We start from the raw sequence: 21,160 nt of genomic DNA, 5'->3' as shown, positions 1-21,160 counted from the left end.
ATTGTCTGAGCCGTTAAAATGCCGTCCAAAATGGAAATGAATTAATTGAACCTAATTCAGTAACCTGGTTGTTATCCAGCCTGTGATTGGTCAAACACTGACACGATGGTCCCGCCCTGCGTTACTTGAAATCAAGATTCTTAATGACAAGGTAAACTGGCCTTGTCACAATGATTACAGTATTTTTTTTGTATTCAAACTCCAGGCGTACTACATTGATTTCAAGACACGACTCGAGACTCTCCCATTTTAATTTATCACCCCGAATTTAAGGTGAGGGCCCTCAATTTTTACTAGAAGAACTTGTGAAAGATGATTGAAACCTTCTCCATTCTCAAGGTTTCAATCATCCTTCACAAGTTCAGGTGTAGGCCAGGGGAAAGCATGTATGCAGTCACTTTGGAAGATAGATGATTTCTTTGCCAAGACAAACATCAGGATTTTTTTTTAAACACTGTTTTTTGTTTTTGCTTTTTAGGAATTCATCTTTGGAACCTAAATCCCAAGACCCAAGAACACAGGTAAGGTAAGAACATTTAAAGTAATATTCTTTAATCCAGTCACACGTTATTATGGCATTATAAAAACATATTACAACTACTGTCTTTACAAAACTCACAAACAGCCTTAGAAAGCAAAAAAAAAAAGAAAGATGTCCCTTCCTCTGTGGTGCGCAGTGTTTGCATTCAGCGACATCTAGTGGTACAAAGGGTGAGCAACAATCCAATATACCAACAGACCAGCGTTTCCCCTTCTGATTTGGTTTGGTCACAGTTTTGAGACTGTCCTAAATGAGGCTGGATCAGGACTCAAACAACCTCATCCGCTCCTGCACAGAAAGGCCTTCTCTTAAACTCTGGGGGGAGAAGAGGCACACAGTCAGCTTTACAAAAAAATCATCACCGTTTTGTTCTATCCCTGTTTAGACGTACCTTGGACCTCACTGCTCTGAGCCGACGGGATATTGACATTCTGCTAGTTTTATTTTCAACAGCGACATCTTCTTTGTTTGCCACACTGTCCTCTGACAGCACTGCAAAGAAATGATCACTTAAATCCGGCGTGTCAATGAGCTGTCCGCACATTTTTGGCACCTCTGATCAAATATATGTTCAAATACTTTCTAACCCCAAAACGAATGCAGTTACCTTGACCGTGCTCCTGCTTTCCTGGAGACCAAGTGGCACATTTTTTAAAGTCCTCATACAACTTCTCATGAGGGGTTCCCATGCACAAAGACTTGAGCTTATTCTGGGCATAAATTGTATCCTTAAAAGGAAAAAAAGAATATTCTCAACAGGGTTTTAATGAAGGCTACTGTAAACGTCAGGGATGAAGTGTACCATTCGAGCCAGTTTGAGTTCCTCCTTGAGAGACGTGGCTTCTTGTCGGAGGAACTGCATCTCTGCCTCCCTGGCGCGTAAAATCACCTGTTGAACCAAAGTGAAAGCTATGGAACTTAAAAAGGGGAAAGGGAAAGGTTTTCCCTCGACGCTTACCTCCATCTCATAGGAGTCTGTCCCATCTGAAGTGACCCGTTGACCGTTCAGAGAGTGCAGGGAAGAAGCGTCATCTGCACCGCTCTTCGTACAACATAAAACATGAAAAGAAACAGTCATTATGTGCTACCAGATCCATCATACACTCACTTCATCACTGCTGGGGTCTAATGTTTGTTTGTTTGTTTATTAAGATCCCCTTTAGCCATTGCCCTTGACAATGGCTAGTCTTCCTGGGGTCCAGATCACAACAGCATAAAAATATAAATACACAATTACAACATATTACATTTGTTGCAGTGTGACAACAGAGTCTTTTTTTTTAAAAATGTTCATGTCTGCAATGTTAGAAATGAGAGTTCCAGGATTTCATTCCTCTGAACATAACAGCCTTCTGTCCAGTCTGGGTTTTACATGATGGAAGAGTAAAATGACCATTTACTGCGTGTCTTGTGTTAAACTTATGTATGGAGCAACTGAATACAAGTACATCATACAAAACCTTAGGGAGTTTTAACACAATAATCTTTTTAAAGACGCAAAGAAGGGCAAAGTGCAGTCTGTTCTTCACCAATGTCCAGCCTAAAGTTTGGTGCAACCTTTGAATATTTGTATATTTTGAGCACCATTGCGCGAGACGTGCTGCCTTATTTTGCACTAACTGTAGCTTCTCAATATCTCTTTCCGAGGCACTGGACCAAACCAATGTAATGTATCTATTCTATAAGTCCGCCACCTCTGATTGTCCTTAGTATTTGTTTTGTTTCATTCTCTTACCTTCTTTTTTTTAAGCTCCTGGAGTTCTTGGCTCAGCTGAGAGTTTTCCAGACACTTTTGCGTGTGCTGCACTGACAACAGCTCCAGATCTTTATTCAGTGACTGCAGCTCCTTTCTTCAAATGTATAATGCAAGATACAGAATTTAAAACGGCATATCCATAAATCACTAAAACGAATGAATTAAAAGAAAAAAGAACTCGTACTCGTATTCGACGTGCAGTTCTGAGACGTCTGCTTTTTCTCTTATCCGGGTTTTCTCCAGTTCCTCCTTATGCGCTCTCCTCATAGCCACAATTGCTACAGGAAGAAAAGTATTTAGTTTGGTCGTAGTTTCATGTTTTAATCCAGGTAAGGACGGGAAACCATTCAACTTTAATCCCTCACACTTAAATGACTTTTTTGCCTTTTTTTCTAATTCTGTCTGAAAATATTTGATATATAATAGCAACCCCGGAGCAATGCCATATTCAAATACATCCACATTTTTGCCTCATTGCTCTTGTAATTTTGAAAGCAATTCAACATGCACTTTTGTCACAGATGGCCTAGGCTTTTTTCCAAAACATACTGTATTGTACCCATATACTGTAGATTAACAATGGACTCATTCTAGGAAATGGGGGCAGGCTCCGAAAGTTCACTGCGCTAATGAACTTTCCACTGAAACCTTTTTGCTTCTCTTTAAGCCATTATTGAGCTCATCATTCTGGCCTCTACATATCGGTATTTTTTAAATTTTCACCTATTCTGAATTGTATAGCTAATAATTGCTAGCATGAATGAGCTTCAGTTAGCCTGTGCTGAACGCTATGGGGAAGCTACCCTCATTTAGTGCATTCTAAATGTACAGTTTATGATTGTATCGTGACTAAAATCTTGGATTGAGCAATGCATTCATTCAACAAAACAAGCTCTTTTGGGCAGATGTTTTGCATTAGATGTCTTTACCTGCCATTGTTGCTGCCGTCTCCTCCTTCAACAGTTGGTCTTTCTCCTTCAGGAGTTTAGCCACTTCCTTCTGGTGCTGCTGCTGCAGATCGTTGATGAGCTTCTTGTGCATCTCCTCCATAGCACTGAACCTCTGGTGATATAGCACAAGACTCATATACTATATATTGGATATATAGTATATTTTACAGGAGGGTATAGAGAGCATACATGAGCCAAGACATGTTAACTGTACCTGTGCGTTACAAAAACTGCAAAAGTAAACCACTTTACTGTAAAAAAAAAAAAATTAATAGCTCTATTTAGCGTTAAATTATAACAATGTGTTTACTCCACGGCTCATTTGTTTACTTTTTCTATTGTTACTCTTTGGACAATGCCACAATATGAACAATATTCGCGGAATTTGCTTGTAACCACCCATTTTATGGCTAAAATTTGTACGTTATCTAATGTGAGTGCAATCCTACATGAACAACACCTCTCGGGGCAATGCAGTAAACTTCTAAGAAAAGTATGGTTACCTCAGATTTATCCTGTTCTTCATTGTTGCTCCCACGAGCACTGTCCCCATGAATGTGGTTGGAAGCCGACTTGCCGGTAATTTTGCTCAGTTTCTCTTTGGAAAAACACTTGCTGTAATAATCATGCAAATGTTTCATCTCCTCTTCGTGGATCTTCTGCAGCTCTTGTATTTTCACCTGAAATTCTCTCTCCAATTTTTGCATGCGTTCTTCGTGATAGCTCTCGATTTTCTGTATGTCCTCAAGGAGTTTCTCATTCCCCGTCTCGACGATGAATACCCTCTGCTCAGCGTGCCTCAACTCCTCTCTCAGCAGGCAGTTATCATCTTCAAGTTGGCGTAATGTTTCCTTAGTTTCCTGATCCTTACACATGGGTTGCAGATGGTGGTTAGACTCCTGCCTGAGATCTAAGTGTAACCTATGTGTCAAAAAAATTAATTTTGCCTGCTCGTGCACCCACTTCAAATCAGTATTTTCAGGCTCATTCACCTCTGGAATGTCCTGACTGAGTTGGCGCAAGAATGCCTCTCTTTTCTGTAGCGCTGATATGAGTTCTTCTATCCAGGCACATTTTTTATCTGATTTTGCATCATCATTTGTCTTAGTTTGTCTTTGCACACTTACATCATCTTTCTTCTCAAAAGAGTCCAGCTCAGAAGGTTGCATTTCCTTCATGCTCGAATTTGAACTTTGCTGTTGGAATTTGAAGATCTTATAAACCAACTCCGCTTCAACACACGCGCTGCTCACAACACTTTCCACCGATTCGTCATTTCTGCTTTGCGCTTTTAGGGCTATCATTTGCGTTAACAAGCTTTGGTACGTCTGTGAAAGAGTGCCTTCATTTTCCTTGTGCATTACTTGCAGCTGACTAATGACATTTTTACTTTGCAACATGGTTGCCATGGTTTCCACAACATATGCCTCCCGAGACAAACATTTCCCAACACTGTCTGAAGCATCCTCCAAGAGGTTAATGTTATCAGTTAACATCTTGTCATTGAGAATCCGTTCCTCCTCTTTGCTTGCATAGCGCGATTCGTGTTGTTGCTTTTCCGCGTCTTTTTCGCCTTGCTGAAGACAATTCACCAAAGTGGCGAGCTGCTTTTCGAAGTCCTCAACATCTATATGCGACCCCGCTTCTTGCAGTCGTCCCCTGCAAGCTTGCACAATATTGAGTGCTACCTGGAACCTCCCAACCAACATTCTACAGCGGTTCTCCATCTCCTGGGCGAAGCGCTGGTTGTGTTTGGCTTGAGTGTGCAGGAGGAGGCTGAGATGCTGAGCGTTAGCACGTGTTTGGGTGAGCTGGGAGCAGAGAAGTGGATCCTGGAAGGTCACGTTGCTCTGATGGTTCTCCAGCCTTTGAGTGATGTCTCTAAGTTTCTCCTCTGTTACATAAAGTTTGGTCTCAAGGACCTGGATTACAGACGCAAACCTTTCGGGGTCTTCTCCGTCTGCAGAAGCACTGTGGTCAATGGAGCGAGAGCGCACTCGCATACAACTCTCAACGTTGACGTTCTGTGTGTTACTTATGAACAGCTGATTTTTCTGTACCTCGTTCTCTTTGAGCACTTTGTTCAACCTCATCTCCGTTTCCTCAAGACTGTTCCCTAACACTTCCATTTTCAGCAGGACTTCGGTCAGCTCTTGCTCTTTTTGGTCCAGTTGGCGCTCGTATCCTTCTCGCATCTCCTGGGCCTCAGTCTCCCACTGGAATACCTTCCCTAAAGACACCTGCAATTCCTCGCACGCTCTCTCATAGGAATGCTCCAAGTTGTAAAACTGTGTCTCGTCTGTTTGCAAGCGGCTTTGCAGTCTGCTCACCTCTCCGTTTGACTCACATACTTGGCTCTGTAGCTCCTGGCACTGGCGCTCTAGCTGATCTTTATCCTCTTGGAGCTCTTGCATGGCAGATATTGTTTGCTGTAACTCCTCCTGAAGTCGCTCCTGGGCTTCTTGAATCTCTCTTGTCCATTCGTGAGTCTTATTAAAATTCTCCACCTGCTCCTCAGCCCTTCCCAGTTGCTCTTGGAGATCCTGTGAGCGTCTCTCGGCCTGGGCAAGGCTAGCCGCCAGACTCGAGCGTTCCCGCTCTTGACTTGCCTGGAGTAACATGAGGTGCTTCTCGAGTCTAGCCTCTTTTTGAGCCTGGGTCTCCTCATAAGCACGGAGTTGACTCGTAACCTCTTGGTAATCTTCCCGTAGCTGATTGGCCTCTTGCTGTAAATCACACAAACCGTGCAATTCTTCCTGGACTTGTGTCAAACGGGACTCTGCTTCGACCCTCTTCTCTTCGCTCGATTGTAGTTGTGTTTTCAGTAATGAAATGCTTTGCTCAAACTCCAACTGTTTTTCCTTGAACCGTCGTCTGTCCTGCTCTAGCTGGGCTTGGGCCAGAGTAGTGGCATCGCCAGTGACCAGAAGCTGTGCCTGTTGTGCCAAGAGGTCCACCCTTCTCCGCAGTTCAGCCTCTCTTGCTTCCTCCTGCTTTCGCCTCTCGGCTTCCAGCTCTGCGTGGAGTTCCTGGTTGATCTTCTGTAGCTGTTGTAAACCCGCTTGGTCAATAGAAGAGGCAGGATTTGATTGATCCCTCTATGGAACAGCAAAGTAAAGGACACAGTAGGCATAGATATTTTTCTCATATACTGTATGTGTACTTTCAATTGTTTATGCTTAATACCTTTCGAAGACTCATTTCATGTAAATGTCTCTCCCTCTCTTGTTGGAGCTCCCTCTGTAGATTTCTGTTCATTTGCTGAAGCCGAGAGAGCTCTTTTTGAGTTTTCTCAAGCTGTTGAAGAATTGTACACATATTTAGATTCACAATTGTCACTTTCAAAATTTCAAACATGATCTTACTAGCCATCATTTTAGAATGTTGAATGTATTTAGAATTAGCTTCTTTTATTTCAGAACTGATTTCTTTTGTTTTAGTGCATATAACAACGGGCAATATTGTATAATGAAATAATACCTGGTATATTGCCTGGTTTATAAATAATACGTTCCTATAATGGCAGAATATTTTGTGGTTTTGTAATTAAGTCTTTGTGATTTCCTAATTGCTACCATTCAAATTACAGTTTTGATTATTCTGTGATTAATTGTACATAGGGTGTTCTTTATGTACAAAATATACAAATGAGACTAAATATTTGCAAAGGATAACAGATTTGAACACAAACATACTGCTATAGCCTCACCTCTTTGACCAGTTGTCCAGTATGTTTTCCACTTAGTGGATTTTCCTCCTCTTGAGCACACGGACGACAGTTATTTATTGGCTGCTGACCGTGTTCTTCTTGTCTCGTTGCTGTTTCAATCTTGTGCTCCGGCAGAGCATTTAAATCTCCATTTAAACTTGCATCACATGAAGCTTCTACTTAAAAAAGAGAGAAATGCAGTTTACAAAATGCAAAATTACAGACAAAGAGATTGAATTACCTTTCTCTGAGTTTTGAACCATAAGGTCTGAAGAATGTTCAATCACGTCTTTGAATGAATTGATTGGAAGTGTTGCCGATGAGATGGGAGGCGACTGTGCGGATACACAGTCTTTAATGCTGGTGGGCAGCTCTACTTTTGCTTCATGTTCTTCAGTGGCGTTTTCATCTTTATCTCTGTGATCTTTGAATCCACCATTTTTTTTATCTCTCCCGAGAGCATCAGGAGATTGAGAAAAGTCTTGCTGTTGGAGGTTTTGCTCTGTAATGGAGCTGAGATTTGTACATGATGTTAGACTTGACAGATACAGCAACACGTGATTTGTAGTTCTTTTTTTGTACTCACTCTGTAATAGCAGGTGTGGCATTGGGACGAACGTTTCTTAGCACGGCCTGGACCCAGTTACGTCTCATTCCAGAGGTCATAGCACAGAGTGTGTACACGCCATCTCTCGTCTGTATACAGAAAAAAAGATGAGTGTAAATATGCAATTATAGGTAAAGGGTGCCATGTAACGAGCGCCTTGGTGCATTTCGCGCGCTCATGCTGCGTCAACACACCTCAGCAAATTCCTAGTTGTGAACCTGTTCTCTAACAATGGCAATAAAGCCTATTCTGATTCTGAAATCATTGGGTAAACATCAGCACTAAAGTCTTTAGAGGTAGTAAATTGGAATAGGCATGCTTGAGTGCATATTTTTTACGCAGTCTTACATTCTTTCATAATTTGAATTAAAATACCTGTTTCTTGACACTGTTGCTGTGATGGTGACATGTAGCCACAGAGGACGACTCTAACGACTGACTGGACAGGCTGGTTTTCATATCCTCATTGGTACTTAATGTAGAATCTTTGCTATCCCTGAAATGTCAGAAAGCAATTGTTTAAAATACAGATCCAAAAGAAATATGGCTTATTTTTTAAAGGCGAACCTGAGTCTCTCGAGTGAGGTCGAAAACTTTCCAGACTCCAAACCTTTTTCTTTTCAAAAACAAGAAGAAAGAAAAAAACTCCATTGTTTATAGATCATCCCAAATCTGTCATAAATAAAAGCAATTCAAAATAAAAAAAAGTACCATCTCTTGCTTTCTGGTCCAGTCTGTTCAGGGAGCGACTGCTTCGTATGAATGGCGCTGCTGAGAAGGAGGAGCCGTGGAGGGTGGAGAAACTCCGGCTGCTGCCGAGACGGATGGCCGGCCTGGACAATCGAGATCCTGCTGATCTAGTGTCCTTAAGTCCCACATGGCTCTGCTCTTGCGTGCCACCAGGACTCCTGTCCCGAACGCAGAAACTGTGGCTCCTTCCAACGTTCCCACCGCTTTTGGTACTTGCCCTCTGTTTCCCACTGGGTGCTGGCAACTTTGTCTCCTTTAGGAAAGAAAAATTGTTAAAACTTCACCATCTGAGACACACTGGGGACCATACGATCTAATGGCCACATTTAAACCCTGACACACAATCTCTTAATTAACTTAAGCGCCATCTGACCACTGCTGTGATCCCGGTCGCAGACACGTCCAAACACACGCATTAGCTAAGGGGTAATTAAACTTGAGCGTCGGAGAGACACCATGCCACGATTCTGGGCTTCCGCAGAGGCAATCAATCTGCAGCCGGACCAAAAGCCAGAGGAATCAATGACGAGAGCCCTGAGTTAGCGACTTTTGCCGGTTTAACAGCGCTGACTTGATCCTTGGCCATTAATACAGACATAAATCAGCTTCGGGTTATAGCTGAGCTGCTTGGTGGAGACAGAAATCATCACATTTTTCATAGTTCATGTGGCAAAAGCTAATTATCCTGTAACAGGGTACAGGAAGTATTGACATACCTCTATTTACACATTTTTGTTATTATGTTGAAGACATATACTGCAAATGTTCAAATTAATATATTCTTTAATACACACATCCTCAATGGCTGACCTATGTTTAAAAACAGGACGGCTATGATTGAAATGGCAGTTGTAGAGTATAAACTTTTTATGTTTCTCTGTGAGTGTATATGCATTATTATTTGGGTTGATATTTCAGACTGTTACACAAAAAAGAGGCCTAGAAACCTTCTGAACGCTAAATATGTAACACTATAAACTAGGCAATACCTTGATTATCTTTTTTGGTGTGGGTTTGTTTGCCTTAGAATTCACAAACGTTTCCGGCCACCTGTACAGAAGAATACAGAGTAAATTACATACACATTTTAAACATTAAAAAACTCAATCTATTCATAACCCCCCCAAAGGAGCATCTACAAATTACCCAGAACCTGTTTTCTTTCTATGAGATACTTGTGTATTTTTGTAGTGAGCGTGCATCAAGATCAACAAACTTACCGTGGTTTCTTTGACATCATCTTTGAAAGTCCAAAGTAGAAATTCTTCACATATGCAAAGTCTTCTCGGGCAGCAGCCGCACTGTAGCCTATTGACCAAAGGAATGACCACATAAACTACATCGCATACACTCGCTCACACATAATCCTGGACACGGTTGACACTGTCCATTAGAGTTTGGTGGGATTAGGGCGACAGCTTAACAGGATTAGGCCTATATGGTCATTTTGGTGAACTTGAGGTTTACATATATAACTTTTCCCCCCCCAGGCCTTATGGGTGGTAAACACAGAGTAGACTGTATTTTGTAGACAGTGACAGAACAAAGGGGGTTTATGGTCCCAGTGACACTAATGGTTGAGGCAGCAGCTGTCACCGTGTACTCAGTTGACCTAAGCGCTTGAGCACATTTCGCACATACACCGACAACATGATTGACACTTCTCTCATAAATCAATACATTAATCTGGTGATATATTTTGGTTGCGGCATTTCACCCTTTGAAGAATAAAGCAGCTGTAAATACTCACACAACACGAGTTTCAGAGGACGGTCAAACGTCTATTGTCACTTGTCAAAAAGTCTATTTTTGAGAGTTTTATGGCCTAGTAGTTGGACACATTTTGGAGGATAATTGTGAACTTTGCCACTAAGACAAATTATTTTTCGACTTCAAGATCGATTTCAAGATTCATCCCATTCATCTGAGAGTTGTTTATTATTTTATATATATATCTTTTTTAACTTCAATATCTCTCTTATAAAGGTGCCTCTCCATCTTTAAAATGCTCTAAATTTAGGTCCAATTAATGTAGAATCACACTGTACAATCAGCAGACCATTTATAGCCTAGTTCTAGTAGTAAATAAATGGTCAATGAAACCTCCCAAAATACATTCAGATGAAAGCAGCGCTGTGATTGGCTGGGGGTCAGGTGACCTCACAGCTGATTCCGCTGGAGTGTTTTGCTGTGGCCTGTGCTCAATGCTCATCATCTCATGTAGCCATTTCCACTTAGCCACATTTCTGCAACAGGATCGTCGGTGTCCGGGGGTCTGCGATGGCACAGGCGGCCCAGACCAGTGCACCAGACACGAACAGCGCTCCCATCCGAGTGGAGCACGATAAGAAGCGACGGCAGTTCGTAATAAGACTGAACGGTAAATCAATCCACAACATAAACATTGGCTAATGCTAACTAGTTGACAATTGCTAGCTATGTGGAGCCATATCTTTTCGACTGAATATAATGTCCATCTCAACCACTGTGGATGGTAAATGATCTGATCAACAGAAGTGATTATTTTGAAGTATGACAATAATTTGGCCTAATATAAAATAATTTCTCAATGCAACTTCCTGGATTGTTATACTGCAAACTTTAGTGTCTGTTTCTACAGGACAATATTTGCATACACTGGAAACATAAAAAGTAGATGTGGGCATTTATGTACTGTATTTATTACAAACCTGTCCCTGCGTTACCTTTGATTTGTCACTCACATGTATCCATAATGTTGTTTAAATCCTCATATTTAATAGGGCACCTGCCCAATGCCTACTACACCTATATGGGCAGCAAGGGGCAATTAATTCAGTGGCTAAAAAGATACTTGCACATATTTGCATGCTCACAGGATCTCATGACCGAGCAGTTCTTCTGTATGAATATGTTGGGAAGAAGACTGTGGACTTGCAACACACTGAAGTGCCAGATGCCTACCGGGGGAGGGGAATCGCAAAACACTTGGCCAAGGTAAAATATCTCACTTTTAAAACAAATACATTCATTTGTGCTTTGAGTTGGTATTGACTGTATGAAATGTGCAGTATGAATAAGCATGCCTTGCCTTTCCCATTTACAAAAAGCATCGAGAGTTAATCTTTTGAAACAGATTGTTGCTGATTTTTCATACTTAGTTTGCAAATAGTTAGTTGCAATAAATATACATCTAAATACCTATAATAAATGTTCTGTTACCACAGGCAGCCATGGATTTTGTTGTGGAAGAAGATCTGAAAGCCCACTTGACTTGTTGGTACATTCAGAAGTATGTAAAAGAAAACCCACAGCCTCAGTACTTTGAACACATCTACCAATGATGCTGCATCATGAGAGATGCAAAAGGAACGACTGGAAGGAAGATACTGCCTAACATACTGCTCAGGAGTTACAACAAAGATTCTTCGAGGCCGTGGTAACAAGACTTTTGCGTTTATCATGAGACGGTTTCCTCATGGTAAATCTGTGAAATAAGCGCAGGGTCAAAGGGTCTGTATGTCAATAACTTACAGATAAACACGCACCAGGAAACAGTAACTGAATCCGTTGAGAGCCTAAGAAGACTAAACTTGGGCAGGTAATCTGTCGCGTACACACACAGTCAGCGGCTGATAATAAATAAGCAAAAGGATATCACTGGTTTGGAGGTCCATGATCTATGATCATTCAGGGACAGGGATCAGTGGTCTGCTCACAAAGGCTCAGTGGCATCTATCATTTGTATACAAAAACTTTTCATCCAATGATTATGCAGAAAACTGGTCTTAATATTGGTTTAATATGGTGACCTAAATGATGAGGTTTGTGGGGCTGCTGTTTGAGAAACTGAAAAAAACAAGTGTTGAATATAACTATAGCAAAATTATTGACATTATTTTTTACCTCGAGTTGGTATCTTAATCTCACTCACTTCTTTTTGGACTAAAATATTCAAAACCAAAGAACACTATTCTGTAGTAAGCAGTTGCTGTTATGATCATAGTGCTTGATCAAAATAACATTTGTGAGATTACGTCTGATAATGTCCAAAGACTTGCACATTTATTGGGTATCTCGGACCAGCTTTTCTGACAGGCACTGCTATGTTTTCTGTTTTTATTGTTTGATTTTTTAAGTCTATGGTTAGATATTTACTTTGAAAACTAAGGTGTGAATGGCCACTGAAGATATACAAGTCTGCCTACTGTTTTGTCTCCTTTTTTTAAATCTTAGTTTCTGCTATTGACAATCTCTTAGTTGAAGAGAACCTCAGGTCAGTCCACTCTGTGAAGTAGATCAGGAAACCCGTTTGTTCCAGTTTGCTTTTACCTGTTACTTAAGTGCATAATTTCATTTTCCTTTTAATATGGTTGTGACAATGTTTGTGTGTGAGACTACACCTTTTGTGTTGATAATAAACACAATATCTTCAAAATTGCAGGGTTCATTTTTGTCAAACGTGTGAATATATATTTAATCATTTTTAAGTACAGTTAGTTGCCAGTTGTTACTATTTTCTTCAGGAACACTACGTTTACATCTACCAGTTGTAATTAAATAAGTTAATTTACTAAGTGTGATTAAAAAATTCTGATGAAATGTTTAAGTTAAGCGTCCAATTGCACATTCAGACCAAACGCACTATCTATTATGTAGGTCATGTGTTTGCTTAAAACCTTGTCACTGTTTTTTTTACTCCCTTTTGTTAGTGCTTTTGTAATATTACATGACATAAATGCCGACACGTCTAAACGCGTCAGGTTACAGCGCGCGGCATTAGCGCACGAGGACAGTGCGTTATCGCCGGGTAAGTGCATTTGCATTTTTTCCATTCACTTCTCCACTCACGCATAACACCACGTTATACACACACTGGATGTGGATAGAAGTTAGACCAGCCGATATATATCAGTACTGCATGCCGTGTATTGTTGCGGAGAGTACGCTTGTGTAAGTACATAAGGTGTGTTCTCTATTTTATTTGATGGTGATTTGACTCAATACATTTTCCCTCCTGGAAAAAGAACATTCTGTTCATGTAGGAAATCCTGTATCGCATGAGCCGACCTAAACTTCTACCTAAACTAAAGGCACGCGTCCTCTCTGTGGTGCATCATGGGAACAGTAGTGAGTAACTGTGCACAGCGGTGTGTCTTTTATCTGACTGAACTGCATTACCCATAGAGCAAAGCGCTATTTTGCTTGGGCTGCAATCACGGTTGTATCTCCAACATGGCGTCGCTGGGAAGGAGGCGCGGTGTCCCAGTAAGCAGAGAGAGGTCAGTTACAACACAAAATGACCATTATACGACAGTGTTTTATCTCTATTCACTGTTTTATCGTTGTCAGTGTTCTTCTGACCTAATGCATGTCCGATGCTACGACGCTTCAGCGGTGTGTCAAGCTGGCAACCTGTTTTTTTATCCACGGTTAGCTCATGTTAGCTGGAGTCGAGAACAGCTAACTAGCTTTAGCGAGGAAACGCTCGAGCTCATGTGATGTTGTGGATGTATCCAACCTCCAGGCAAACTTCAATAAACGTGTTCCTTGTAGTTCATATGTCGTACACCATTAGCCTAGTTGTCATTCATTACTCGGCGGGTTTGAGTTTTAACCTGAACCAGAACGGCTTTACTGTCTTTACCCTTTCGGGCCGATGTTTGCGAACGTCCTTTACTGGAGAGAGCGAGCCCAACATCTTGATGTCACCAAAGGTTCACCAGATTTCTTTCGATGATTAAATAAATAGATAAATGTGTGTAGATTGTTCTATGAAGCGCTAGGATCGGTATCGCTCGTAGTCTGGTGGGTTTGCCGCTTGTGTCACAGGGTCAGAAGAAGTAAAGGCCAAAGTGTGATGTTCCGAAATCCAATTCATGGTACGTCCTGTGGAACAAAATCACACATAGTTTAACGGAAGTGTTTTTATTTATGAGGGAATATTTTGCTCCAACTTGGAAATCTGGCAAGTATTGATATTCCTTATAAGGTGGGTGTAAAGGCATCTTTAATTTGGGTTATTATCAAACGAAAGATTAAAAAGAAAAAAGTAAATGAATACGAATCAACACCATTTCTGCTTACGTCATCCAGTATTCATTTAAAAATGTGTTTTTTAATTTTTTAATTGCAATTTTTTGTTAATAACTGTCCTGTTTTCTTGTCTGTACATAGAGGAGTGATGGCGGCCACAGAGTGCTACATCGTCCGTGAGATCTACAATGGAGAAAACGCACAAGACCAGTTTGAGTATGAGCTAGAACAGGCATTGGAAGCCCAGTATAAATATATTGTTATTGAGCCCACACGCATTGGAGATGAGACGGCACGTTGGATTACTGTGGGCAATTGCCTACACAAATCGGCGGTGTTGTCAGGTGCAGCGTGCCTCTTGACGCCACTATCACTGCCCATTGAATATTCACGCTACGTCGCGGTGCCTGCTGGGGCTCTCAGTGTGGCCTGTGCCGCTCTCTACGGGATTTCATGGCAGTTTGACCCCTGCTGCAAGTACCAAGTGGAATACGACAGCCAAAAACTTTCCCGGCTGCCCCTGCATACACTCACCTCCTCCACACCAGTGGTGTTGGTTCGTAGGGATGACATCCACAGAAAGAGACTTCATAACACAATAGCACTGGCTGCCCTGGCATATTGTGCCAAGAAGATCTATGAACTTTATGCAGTATGAGTGATGAGTCCACTGAGGTGGGGTCTGAGACACAAGAACCTATTCAGGCAAGATCATGTCGTGGTGGAATCCAGCTGGTTGCTCCACATGTGGTTGCATCGATTTAAAACTTTTGATCAGAGGGATATAGTTAAAACTAGAAGGAATTGTTTTTCCCCTTTTTGTTTTCTCTCCTTTTGTGTGATGACTGTATCACACTTATCTCTGTAAAAACATTGCACCTACTCCCCTCCTCCCACTCCTTGCAACAGTGTTGTCCACAGGGTACCAATACTTCTCTGAACCTGGACTGAAATGTTTCCAGTATGGAGCTGTTTGTCATTCTTTATCCTTGTAGTTTTGCTGTAGCCCTTTCTTGCTGATCATTACATCACCCTCTCATTAAATATGAGGAAACTTCCTGCTCACATTTCTGTATTTTATTTTTTCATAAATGGATTCTACATGGTGTCCAAAAAAGCTTATGCAAATAGCAGCTTTTTTGTGGATGTGTCTTGTTCATGTAGATTTTTCTTGTTCAAAAGAGTTAAGATTCTGTGTGACAATGATGTGGATTTTGTCCTCTTTTGAAACACTATATAACTGGGAAAGTTGCAGTGCACGCTTCTTTAGGTACAATGTCTCTAATGTATATTACATTAGCGTAAAGCCAGTCCTGAACATTGGGGATTCGAGCGATATAAACATGTTGTAGTATTATATCAGTTTAAATATGGACCAGGGAATGCTAGTTCCATCAGAGGATGGTAAGAAGTGCATTCATTTTAATGTTCATTATAATATGGGGGTTGGATTTTTCTTTTAATTCTGACAGGCATTTAGGAAGTGAATTGAGCAGCGGAAAGGATTTTGTGAACTCCTCCAAAGGTCCATCTCTGTATCAGAAATAAATTTTGTTTGCCAACATTCTGGTCGTATTTTAGCAAACCCTTCATCTGATAAATTACTCTGTTGGGGGTGGCAATCAACAAATGGGTCTATGCTTAGTTTTTCTGAACCAAAAGCCTTTTTATAAAACCAAGAAACTCACAGAAGCAAGAAGTATTTCCCATGCACATGCAGCATTTCTCCAGCTTGTTGATACGTACTAGAAAAAACGTATTTAGGAGGAGACCTTTTTCAGATGAAAAAATCTTAATTGCATCTGCACGTTGCTGATTTGTGCACCATGCAGTCTCATTAGCTGTCAGCTGATCTGCGGATACTAATGATCGGTCAAAGCCCTGGGAGCCTTCTGGACTTGCAGATGATCAAGCAGCACAAGGGCTGCTAGTGTGACACTTCCTGGCTTCTACAGAATGACGTGTAGTGGCAGAACAATTCTGAGGTCATTAAGACTTGGCTGTATTTTATTCTTTGCTCATCAATTAGTAACTAAGCATATTTCAACTTAAAGCTACGCTGTAATATTTAAGAGAAAAAATGTAATCAAATACATTTGGCTGATGGCACGTACTGGTTGTCTTGCTTCCGTCAGTCTACCCCAGGGCAGCTGTGGCTACAATAGTATCTTACCACCACCAAGTATGGAGTGAATGAATAATGCATGAATAATGTAAAGCGTCTTTGAGTGTCCGGAAAAGCGCTATATAAAACCAATGCTTTATTATTAAGGTCAACGAAAAGTCGGACAATTTAAAAAAAGAAGAAGAAACGAAGAGAAGACGTGGACTACAACTCCCACAATCCGTAGCAGAGCGTCACCGGAAACGCATGGTTATCTGTTTCCGCTACAGTGTGAGGTTCAGTAGTACGGAAGAAGTCCTATTTTTCAAGTAAGTATATTTATTCGTTTATTTTACGTTATACAAGCTGTCTAACTACAGGCATCAAAGGCTGTTGCATCAGCTTTACATGTTTTTTAAAATGGTCATTGTTCTATCACGATTATTTTACGTGGTTTTCAATCAGAAGCCACTTGACAAACGGTATCAAATACAATATTCCACACAATATTCCACATTATAATATTCACAGGTCAGCAAGCCTAGAACAAAGCCTACGGTTTACACCAAGTGCAGCAGGTCAGCCACAGACAGTGAGGCTTGAACCTGAGGCGTGAAGATTGAAAAGAGAAGAGTCTTTTGTGAAGAGAAAAAGAGTGTTCACTGCACAGAAATACATTTTTATTTAAAGTTATAGATTCAGTTCACGGAGCATTTTTTTTTTTACTAACTTCACAACCATTGGATCTCAGTATACGAACTTCTGAACTAATGCAAGAATTTAAAACAATGTTGTAAGAATGCTTGCTTGTAGGTCCAAACCTTACATGATAAACCATATGGAGACATATTTTTTTTTATTTTTCCAGGTAATATTATTCAGTTACTTACCTGCTGAGACGAAAGTGGAGGCTTTTATATCCCAGTTTAATGATCATTATTTATAAAACGCCATTGCTTGGCCTTTGCAATGACTTTCATGGACCGTTCAGTCAAAGCTGTAGTACCAATAGTGCCACATGTGTATTCTTTTATTGTGATGTTTTTAATGTAAAGTCTGTTTTCTTACCCCTAGCTGGGTTTGGCGTCATTATGGACCGTTTAGCCGGAGCTGGAGGGGGAATGTTCCACCTGCTGTGTGCAAGCATGGGATTCCTACTCCTCTACCGACTATTCCTGTGCCTCAGAAAAGGAAGTGAGCTCCGGGACGCTGTGGTGGTCATCACAGGTGCAAGCTCTGGACTCGGAAAAGGTCAAAATACAATTTTTAAACTCACAACATGTCAGGTCAATAGGAATTATCCCCATCAAGTCTTATTGTTATTTCTTTTGTAGAATGTGTAAAGGTGTTTCACGCTGCAGGGGCACGACTTGTGCTTTGTGGAAGAGATGCCTCCCGTCTGCAGCAGGTTGTTCAGGAGCTCACAAACAAATCACCTCAAACTCAGAGCAAGGTGTGTTGTTGATATCCGGCTTTATTGATGTTATATACCTTTTAAAAGCGATTACCGTTCGCAGTGTTGATTGTAATTTTTTAATTTGATTCTGCTCCAACACATAAGCACTACTATTTCACTTCTTTCACTAGTGCAGGGCCCGTGCAATAACGTATCTGTAGGGAACTTACCAAAGCAGCAGAGGGGGTCAAAGTGCTTGATTTCATTACATGAGTAAAAGTGAGTTTTTCCATCTTCCAACCCAGTTACACCATAATCCACACCTACGTTGTTTGAACCATGAACAAATTCCTTTTCCTAGCATTAACATTAGCCATAACCCTGTCTTTAAACGGCCATACCGCCTTTGCGATGCCCAATCCTGTCAGACCTTGGACGCTAAGCAGGGAAGGGCCTGGCAGGACTTGGATGGGAGACCGTTTGGGAAACACCAGGAAGCCTAGCGAATGTAATGCGTGAGTGAGTGAGTGGTGGTGGTCGGAGGGGCCGATGGCGCAGACTGGTAGCCTCGCTTCCGTCAGTCTACCCCAGGGCAGCTGTGTCTACAATAGTAGCTTATCACCACCGAGAATGGAGTGAACGAATAATGCAGTGTAAAGCGTCTTTGAGTGTCCAGAAAAGCGCTATATAAAAACGATGCATTATTATTAAACCTAACCATAATCCATAACCTTAACCATTTATAAAAGATATCAAAGCCTGCTGAAAAGCTCCATTTGGGGTGTCGTCCAATGAATTTCCAGTTTGTTGGAAAAAGAAATAAGGCTGTAAAAGCACTGATACTACAAGTGACTGAATAACAGGACTAAACTAATCACAATTGTAATACCTGTCAACAAAGAGAATCAAAAACGCAATTGGATATTCTGCCCCAAATCCTGCAGCCTCAGGAATGATCCATCGTAGAGATTCTCACATATAGTTTGACGGGACTGGGTTGGTTAATCATCGTACCTGTGTACTGATCCCCCCCCTCTTCCCCCCCCAGCTGACGTACACTCCCAAAACGGTCGTCTTCGATCTAGCGGACACGAGCGCTGTGGGCAGAGCTGCCGAGGAGATACTCGCCTGCTACGGACAAGTAGATGTTCTAATAAACAACGCCGGCATCAGTTACCGTGGAAACATAGTGGACACTCAACTTTCGGTTCAGCGGGATGTCATGGAAACCAATTACTTCGGGCCCGTCGCTCTCACTCAAGGTCAGGGGACAAGAAGTGTTCATGTTGTGCTGTGTGTCTGTAGTGGTCGTGGTACAGATAAAGTTGATTTATGAATTTCCCTGTCAGCTCTTCTGCCTTCCATGATTCAGCGCCGTAGTGGGCATATTGTGGTCATCAGCAGCGTCCAAGGCAAAATAGCCATCCCATGCAGATCTGCTTGTAAGTGGCCTGGCTTATTCAGCTTTTTTTCTATAAAATTGAATCTAATCAGGGTGCCTGTTTGGTGTACAATTCCCTAGATGCTGCCTCTAAGCACGCCACGCAGGCTTACTTCGACTGCCTGCGAGCGGAGATCGACCAGTACGGGATCCCAGTGACCGTGATTAGTCCTGGGTACATAAGAACAAACCTTTCGGTCAACGCAGTCACCGGGGACGGCACTAAACATGGAGGTGAGCAGAGTGCTGTTCTGTGAATGTGCTTTTGGAAGTTTTTTCTTTGAACAGTTACTCAGCTTGATGGGATGAAGCCGGTGGCAATCAAAGTTTTACACCATTAAAGTGGCAATTGTATGAAGAAAAAGTAAAAAGAAATCTTCCTAACCGACATGAGTTGCATGAGAAGCAGAAGGATAGAATATAAATAAAAAGGAGAAGCTGTCTTTGCTATCTGGGCATTTTGCTACAAATGCACACACTTCCCGGAGTTGGCATTTATTTGTGTCGAAGGGTGAAGTCAGTCTCTATTAAGGATGCCACACTTTATTAGAGACTGACTCATTTTATTTAACTCATGTGGCGTCTCCATCATTAACATAAAGAGCTGGACTAGTGCGCTCATATTTCAAATCAATCATGATCAAATGCTTCCCTCTTTAACCAGAAAGCTCTTCTTAGTTTGTAAAATAAGGAGAGCGGAAACAGATTAAGCTCCTCCCCCTCCCTTCTGATTTGACCTGAAAGGCTGGTTCACAGGAAAAGCTTGTCTCATTGGTCAATGTGGGAGGATACAAAACTGATGAGTGGCTGAGATCCGGGGGAAAAAAAAATATATATATATATACTGGTATATTTTACTTGTTACATCAAAATGTAAGACCAGGAGGTTGATTTTGCACATTTTGAATTTGTAATACTTCCAGACTATCACTTTAAAGGCCTTGTATCTCATTTTGTTTGTGTGTTTCATACAGAAATCTCTAACGGTTTATAAGCATGTTTCACAAATTTCAGTTTGACTTTCGGTGTCACTGTTAGAGTAATGCTAAAAACAACTAGCCTCATCGATGAAAGTCTTATCAATTGTAGTTTTTGCACAATCCAGTTTATTTAATATACTGAAAGAGGAAAAAATAAATGTAAAAAAAATCAGGCACAGGGCCTTCAAATCTGGTGAAAAGGGTAATCATAGCGTAGTCATATCCACTTTAATGCCATTCTTACTCCCATTGTAACAAAGTTATACTTTTCAGTCCTAGACAAGACCACAGCGGCAGGTTGGGACCCCAAAGACGTGGCGCAGTCGGTGTTCAGAGCTGTCAGTCTTAAAAGCAAAGATGTCGTGCTGGCTGGATCTGTCCCTACACTGGCCATCTATCTACGGACACTGTGCCCCACACTCTTTTTTAAAATCATGTCGGCTCGCGCCCGCAAAGAACAAAGGAGCGCGCAGAAAAAGGAGTGAAAGAGGGAAATGAATGGACAATGGTGGAAGCTAAGGACAAGACAGACGGGTGCCGCTTATTGCAAACCTTGTGGCGTATTGAGGACTCCCTTTTGTATATTTTGTTTTATTTATTCAAATGCTTCTGTGTGGATGACAGACTGAGAATGCAGTACTGCAGGGTATGTATGTCAAAAGTATCAATAAAACACTCAAAGACTGTTTGATATTCATCTTTATCCACTTAATAAAAACCTTTTATAAACAGAACAATTTAAACAGTTACTTTAGTTTTAAGAGTCATCTTATTAACAGAAGACACACTCGTTTTTTACAGAAATATAATAAATAGCCCCAACAACTATTTACAATATCATACAAAAAGCAGTAAATAATGGATTTGTAAATGTACAAAAGAAAATCCTTCATCAGGATGACTGCAAATAC

At 41.2% G+C, this 21,160-nt stretch overlaps 5 protein-coding genes across 5 annotated transcripts; 3 read left to right on the top strand and 2 right to left on the bottom strand.

Moving 5' to 3' along the window:
- Window positions 1-561: 561 nt before the first annotated feature.
- Window positions 562-5,442, bottom strand: LOC306969614 (uncharacterized protein; the record flags this gene model as incomplete). Its single annotated transcript, XM_079565275.1, has 9 exons — window positions 562-856; window positions 933-1,033; window positions 1,149-1,269; window positions 1,344-1,430; window positions 1,500-1,583; window positions 2,277-2,391; window positions 2,482-2,575; window positions 3,227-3,359; window positions 3,751-5,442. The coding sequence occupies 9 exons, from the start codon at window positions 5,440-5,442 to the stop codon at window positions 803-805; spliced, it is 2,481 nt and encodes an 826-aa protein (XP_079421401.1). The 3' UTR covers window positions 562-802.
- Window positions 5,443-6,988: 1,546 nt separating this feature from the next.
- LOC306969613 (uncharacterized protein) lies at window positions 6,989-8,455 on the bottom strand (the record flags this gene model as incomplete). The annotated part of the gene is made up of 6 exons (XM_079565274.1): window positions 8,275-8,455; window positions 8,131-8,179; window positions 7,939-8,059; window positions 7,543-7,652; window positions 7,304-7,469; window positions 6,989-7,006 (listed from the first exon to the last, which is right to left on the bottom strand). Exons 3-6 carry the CDS (start codon window positions 8,020-8,022, stop codon window positions 6,989-6,991), a joined length of 378 nt encoding a protein of 125 aa, XP_079421400.1. The 5' UTR covers window positions 8,023-8,059; window positions 8,131-8,179; window positions 8,275-8,455.
- Window positions 8,456-10,470: 2,015 nt separating this feature from the next.
- On the top strand, window positions 10,471-12,687 carry natd1 (protein NATD1). Its single transcript, XM_079565025.1, has 3 exons — window positions 10,471-10,693; window positions 11,171-11,289; window positions 11,520-12,687. Exons 1-3 carry the CDS (start codon window positions 10,594-10,596, stop codon window positions 11,634-11,636), a joined length of 336 nt encoding a protein of 111 aa, XP_079421151.1. The 5' UTR covers window positions 10,471-10,593; the 3' UTR covers window positions 11,637-12,687.
- A 775-nt stretch (window positions 12,688-13,462) lies between these two features.
- Window positions 13,463-15,895, top strand: tmem11 (transmembrane protein 11). Its single transcript, XM_079565099.1, has 2 exons — window positions 13,463-13,574; window positions 14,470-15,895. Exons 1-2 carry the CDS (start codon window positions 13,528-13,530, stop codon window positions 14,984-14,986), a joined length of 564 nt encoding a protein of 187 aa, XP_079421225.1. The 5' UTR covers window positions 13,463-13,527; the 3' UTR covers window positions 14,987-15,895.
- An 801-nt stretch (window positions 15,896-16,696) lies between these two features.
- dhrs7b (dehydrogenase/reductase (SDR family) member 7B) lies at window positions 16,697-20,927 on the top strand. Its single transcript, XM_079564904.1, has 7 exons — window positions 16,697-16,761; window positions 17,507-17,683; window positions 17,767-17,885; window positions 18,877-19,090; window positions 19,178-19,270; window positions 19,351-19,503; window positions 20,523-20,927. The coding sequence occupies exons 2-7, from the start codon at window positions 17,524-17,526 to the stop codon at window positions 20,732-20,734; spliced, it is 951 nt and encodes a 316-aa protein (XP_079421030.1). The 5' UTR covers window positions 16,697-16,761; window positions 17,507-17,523; the 3' UTR covers window positions 20,735-20,927.
- Window positions 20,928-21,160: the final 233 nt, after the last annotated feature.

The sequence above is a fragment of the Gobius niger genome, assembly GCF_951799975.1.
Source record: "Gobius niger genome assembly, chromosome: 10".
Classification (NCBI taxonomy): Eukaryota; Metazoa; Chordata; class Actinopteri; order Gobiiformes; family Gobiidae; genus Gobius; species Gobius niger.
This window is presented reverse-complemented; position numbering and strand designations above follow the sequence as displayed.

Coding starts and splice junctions, on each gene's coding strand:
- natd1 (XM_079565025.1), top strand. CDS start 10,594: ATGGCACAGGCGGCCCAGACCAGTGCACCAGACACGAACAGCGCTCCC. Junction 10,694..11,170: donor GTTCGTAATAAGACTGAACG/GTAAATCAATCC, acceptor GCATGCTCACAG/GATCTCATGACCGAGCAGTT. Junction 11,290..11,519: donor TCGCAAAACACTTGGCCAAG/GTAAAATATCTC, acceptor CTGTTACCACAG/GCAGCCATGGATTTTGTTGT.
- tmem11 (XM_079565099.1), top strand. CDS start 13,528: ATGGCGTCGCTGGGAAGGAGGCGCGGTGTCCCAGTAAGCAGAGAGAG. Junction 13,575..14,469: donor GTCCCAGTAAGCAGAGAGAG/GTCAGTTACAAC, acceptor GTCTGTACATAG/AGGAGTGATGGCGGCCACAG.
- dhrs7b (XM_079564904.1), top strand. CDS start 17,524: ATGGACCGTTTAGCCGGAGCTGGAGGGGGAATGTTCCACCTGCTGTGT. Junction 19,091..19,177: donor GCCCGTCGCTCTCACTCAAG/GTCAGGGGACAA, acceptor TTTCCCTGTCAG/CTCTTCTGCCTTCCATGATT. Junction 19,504..20,522: donor GGACGGCACTAAACATGGAG/GTGAGCAGAGTG, acceptor TATACTTTTCAG/TCCTAGACAAGACCACAGCG.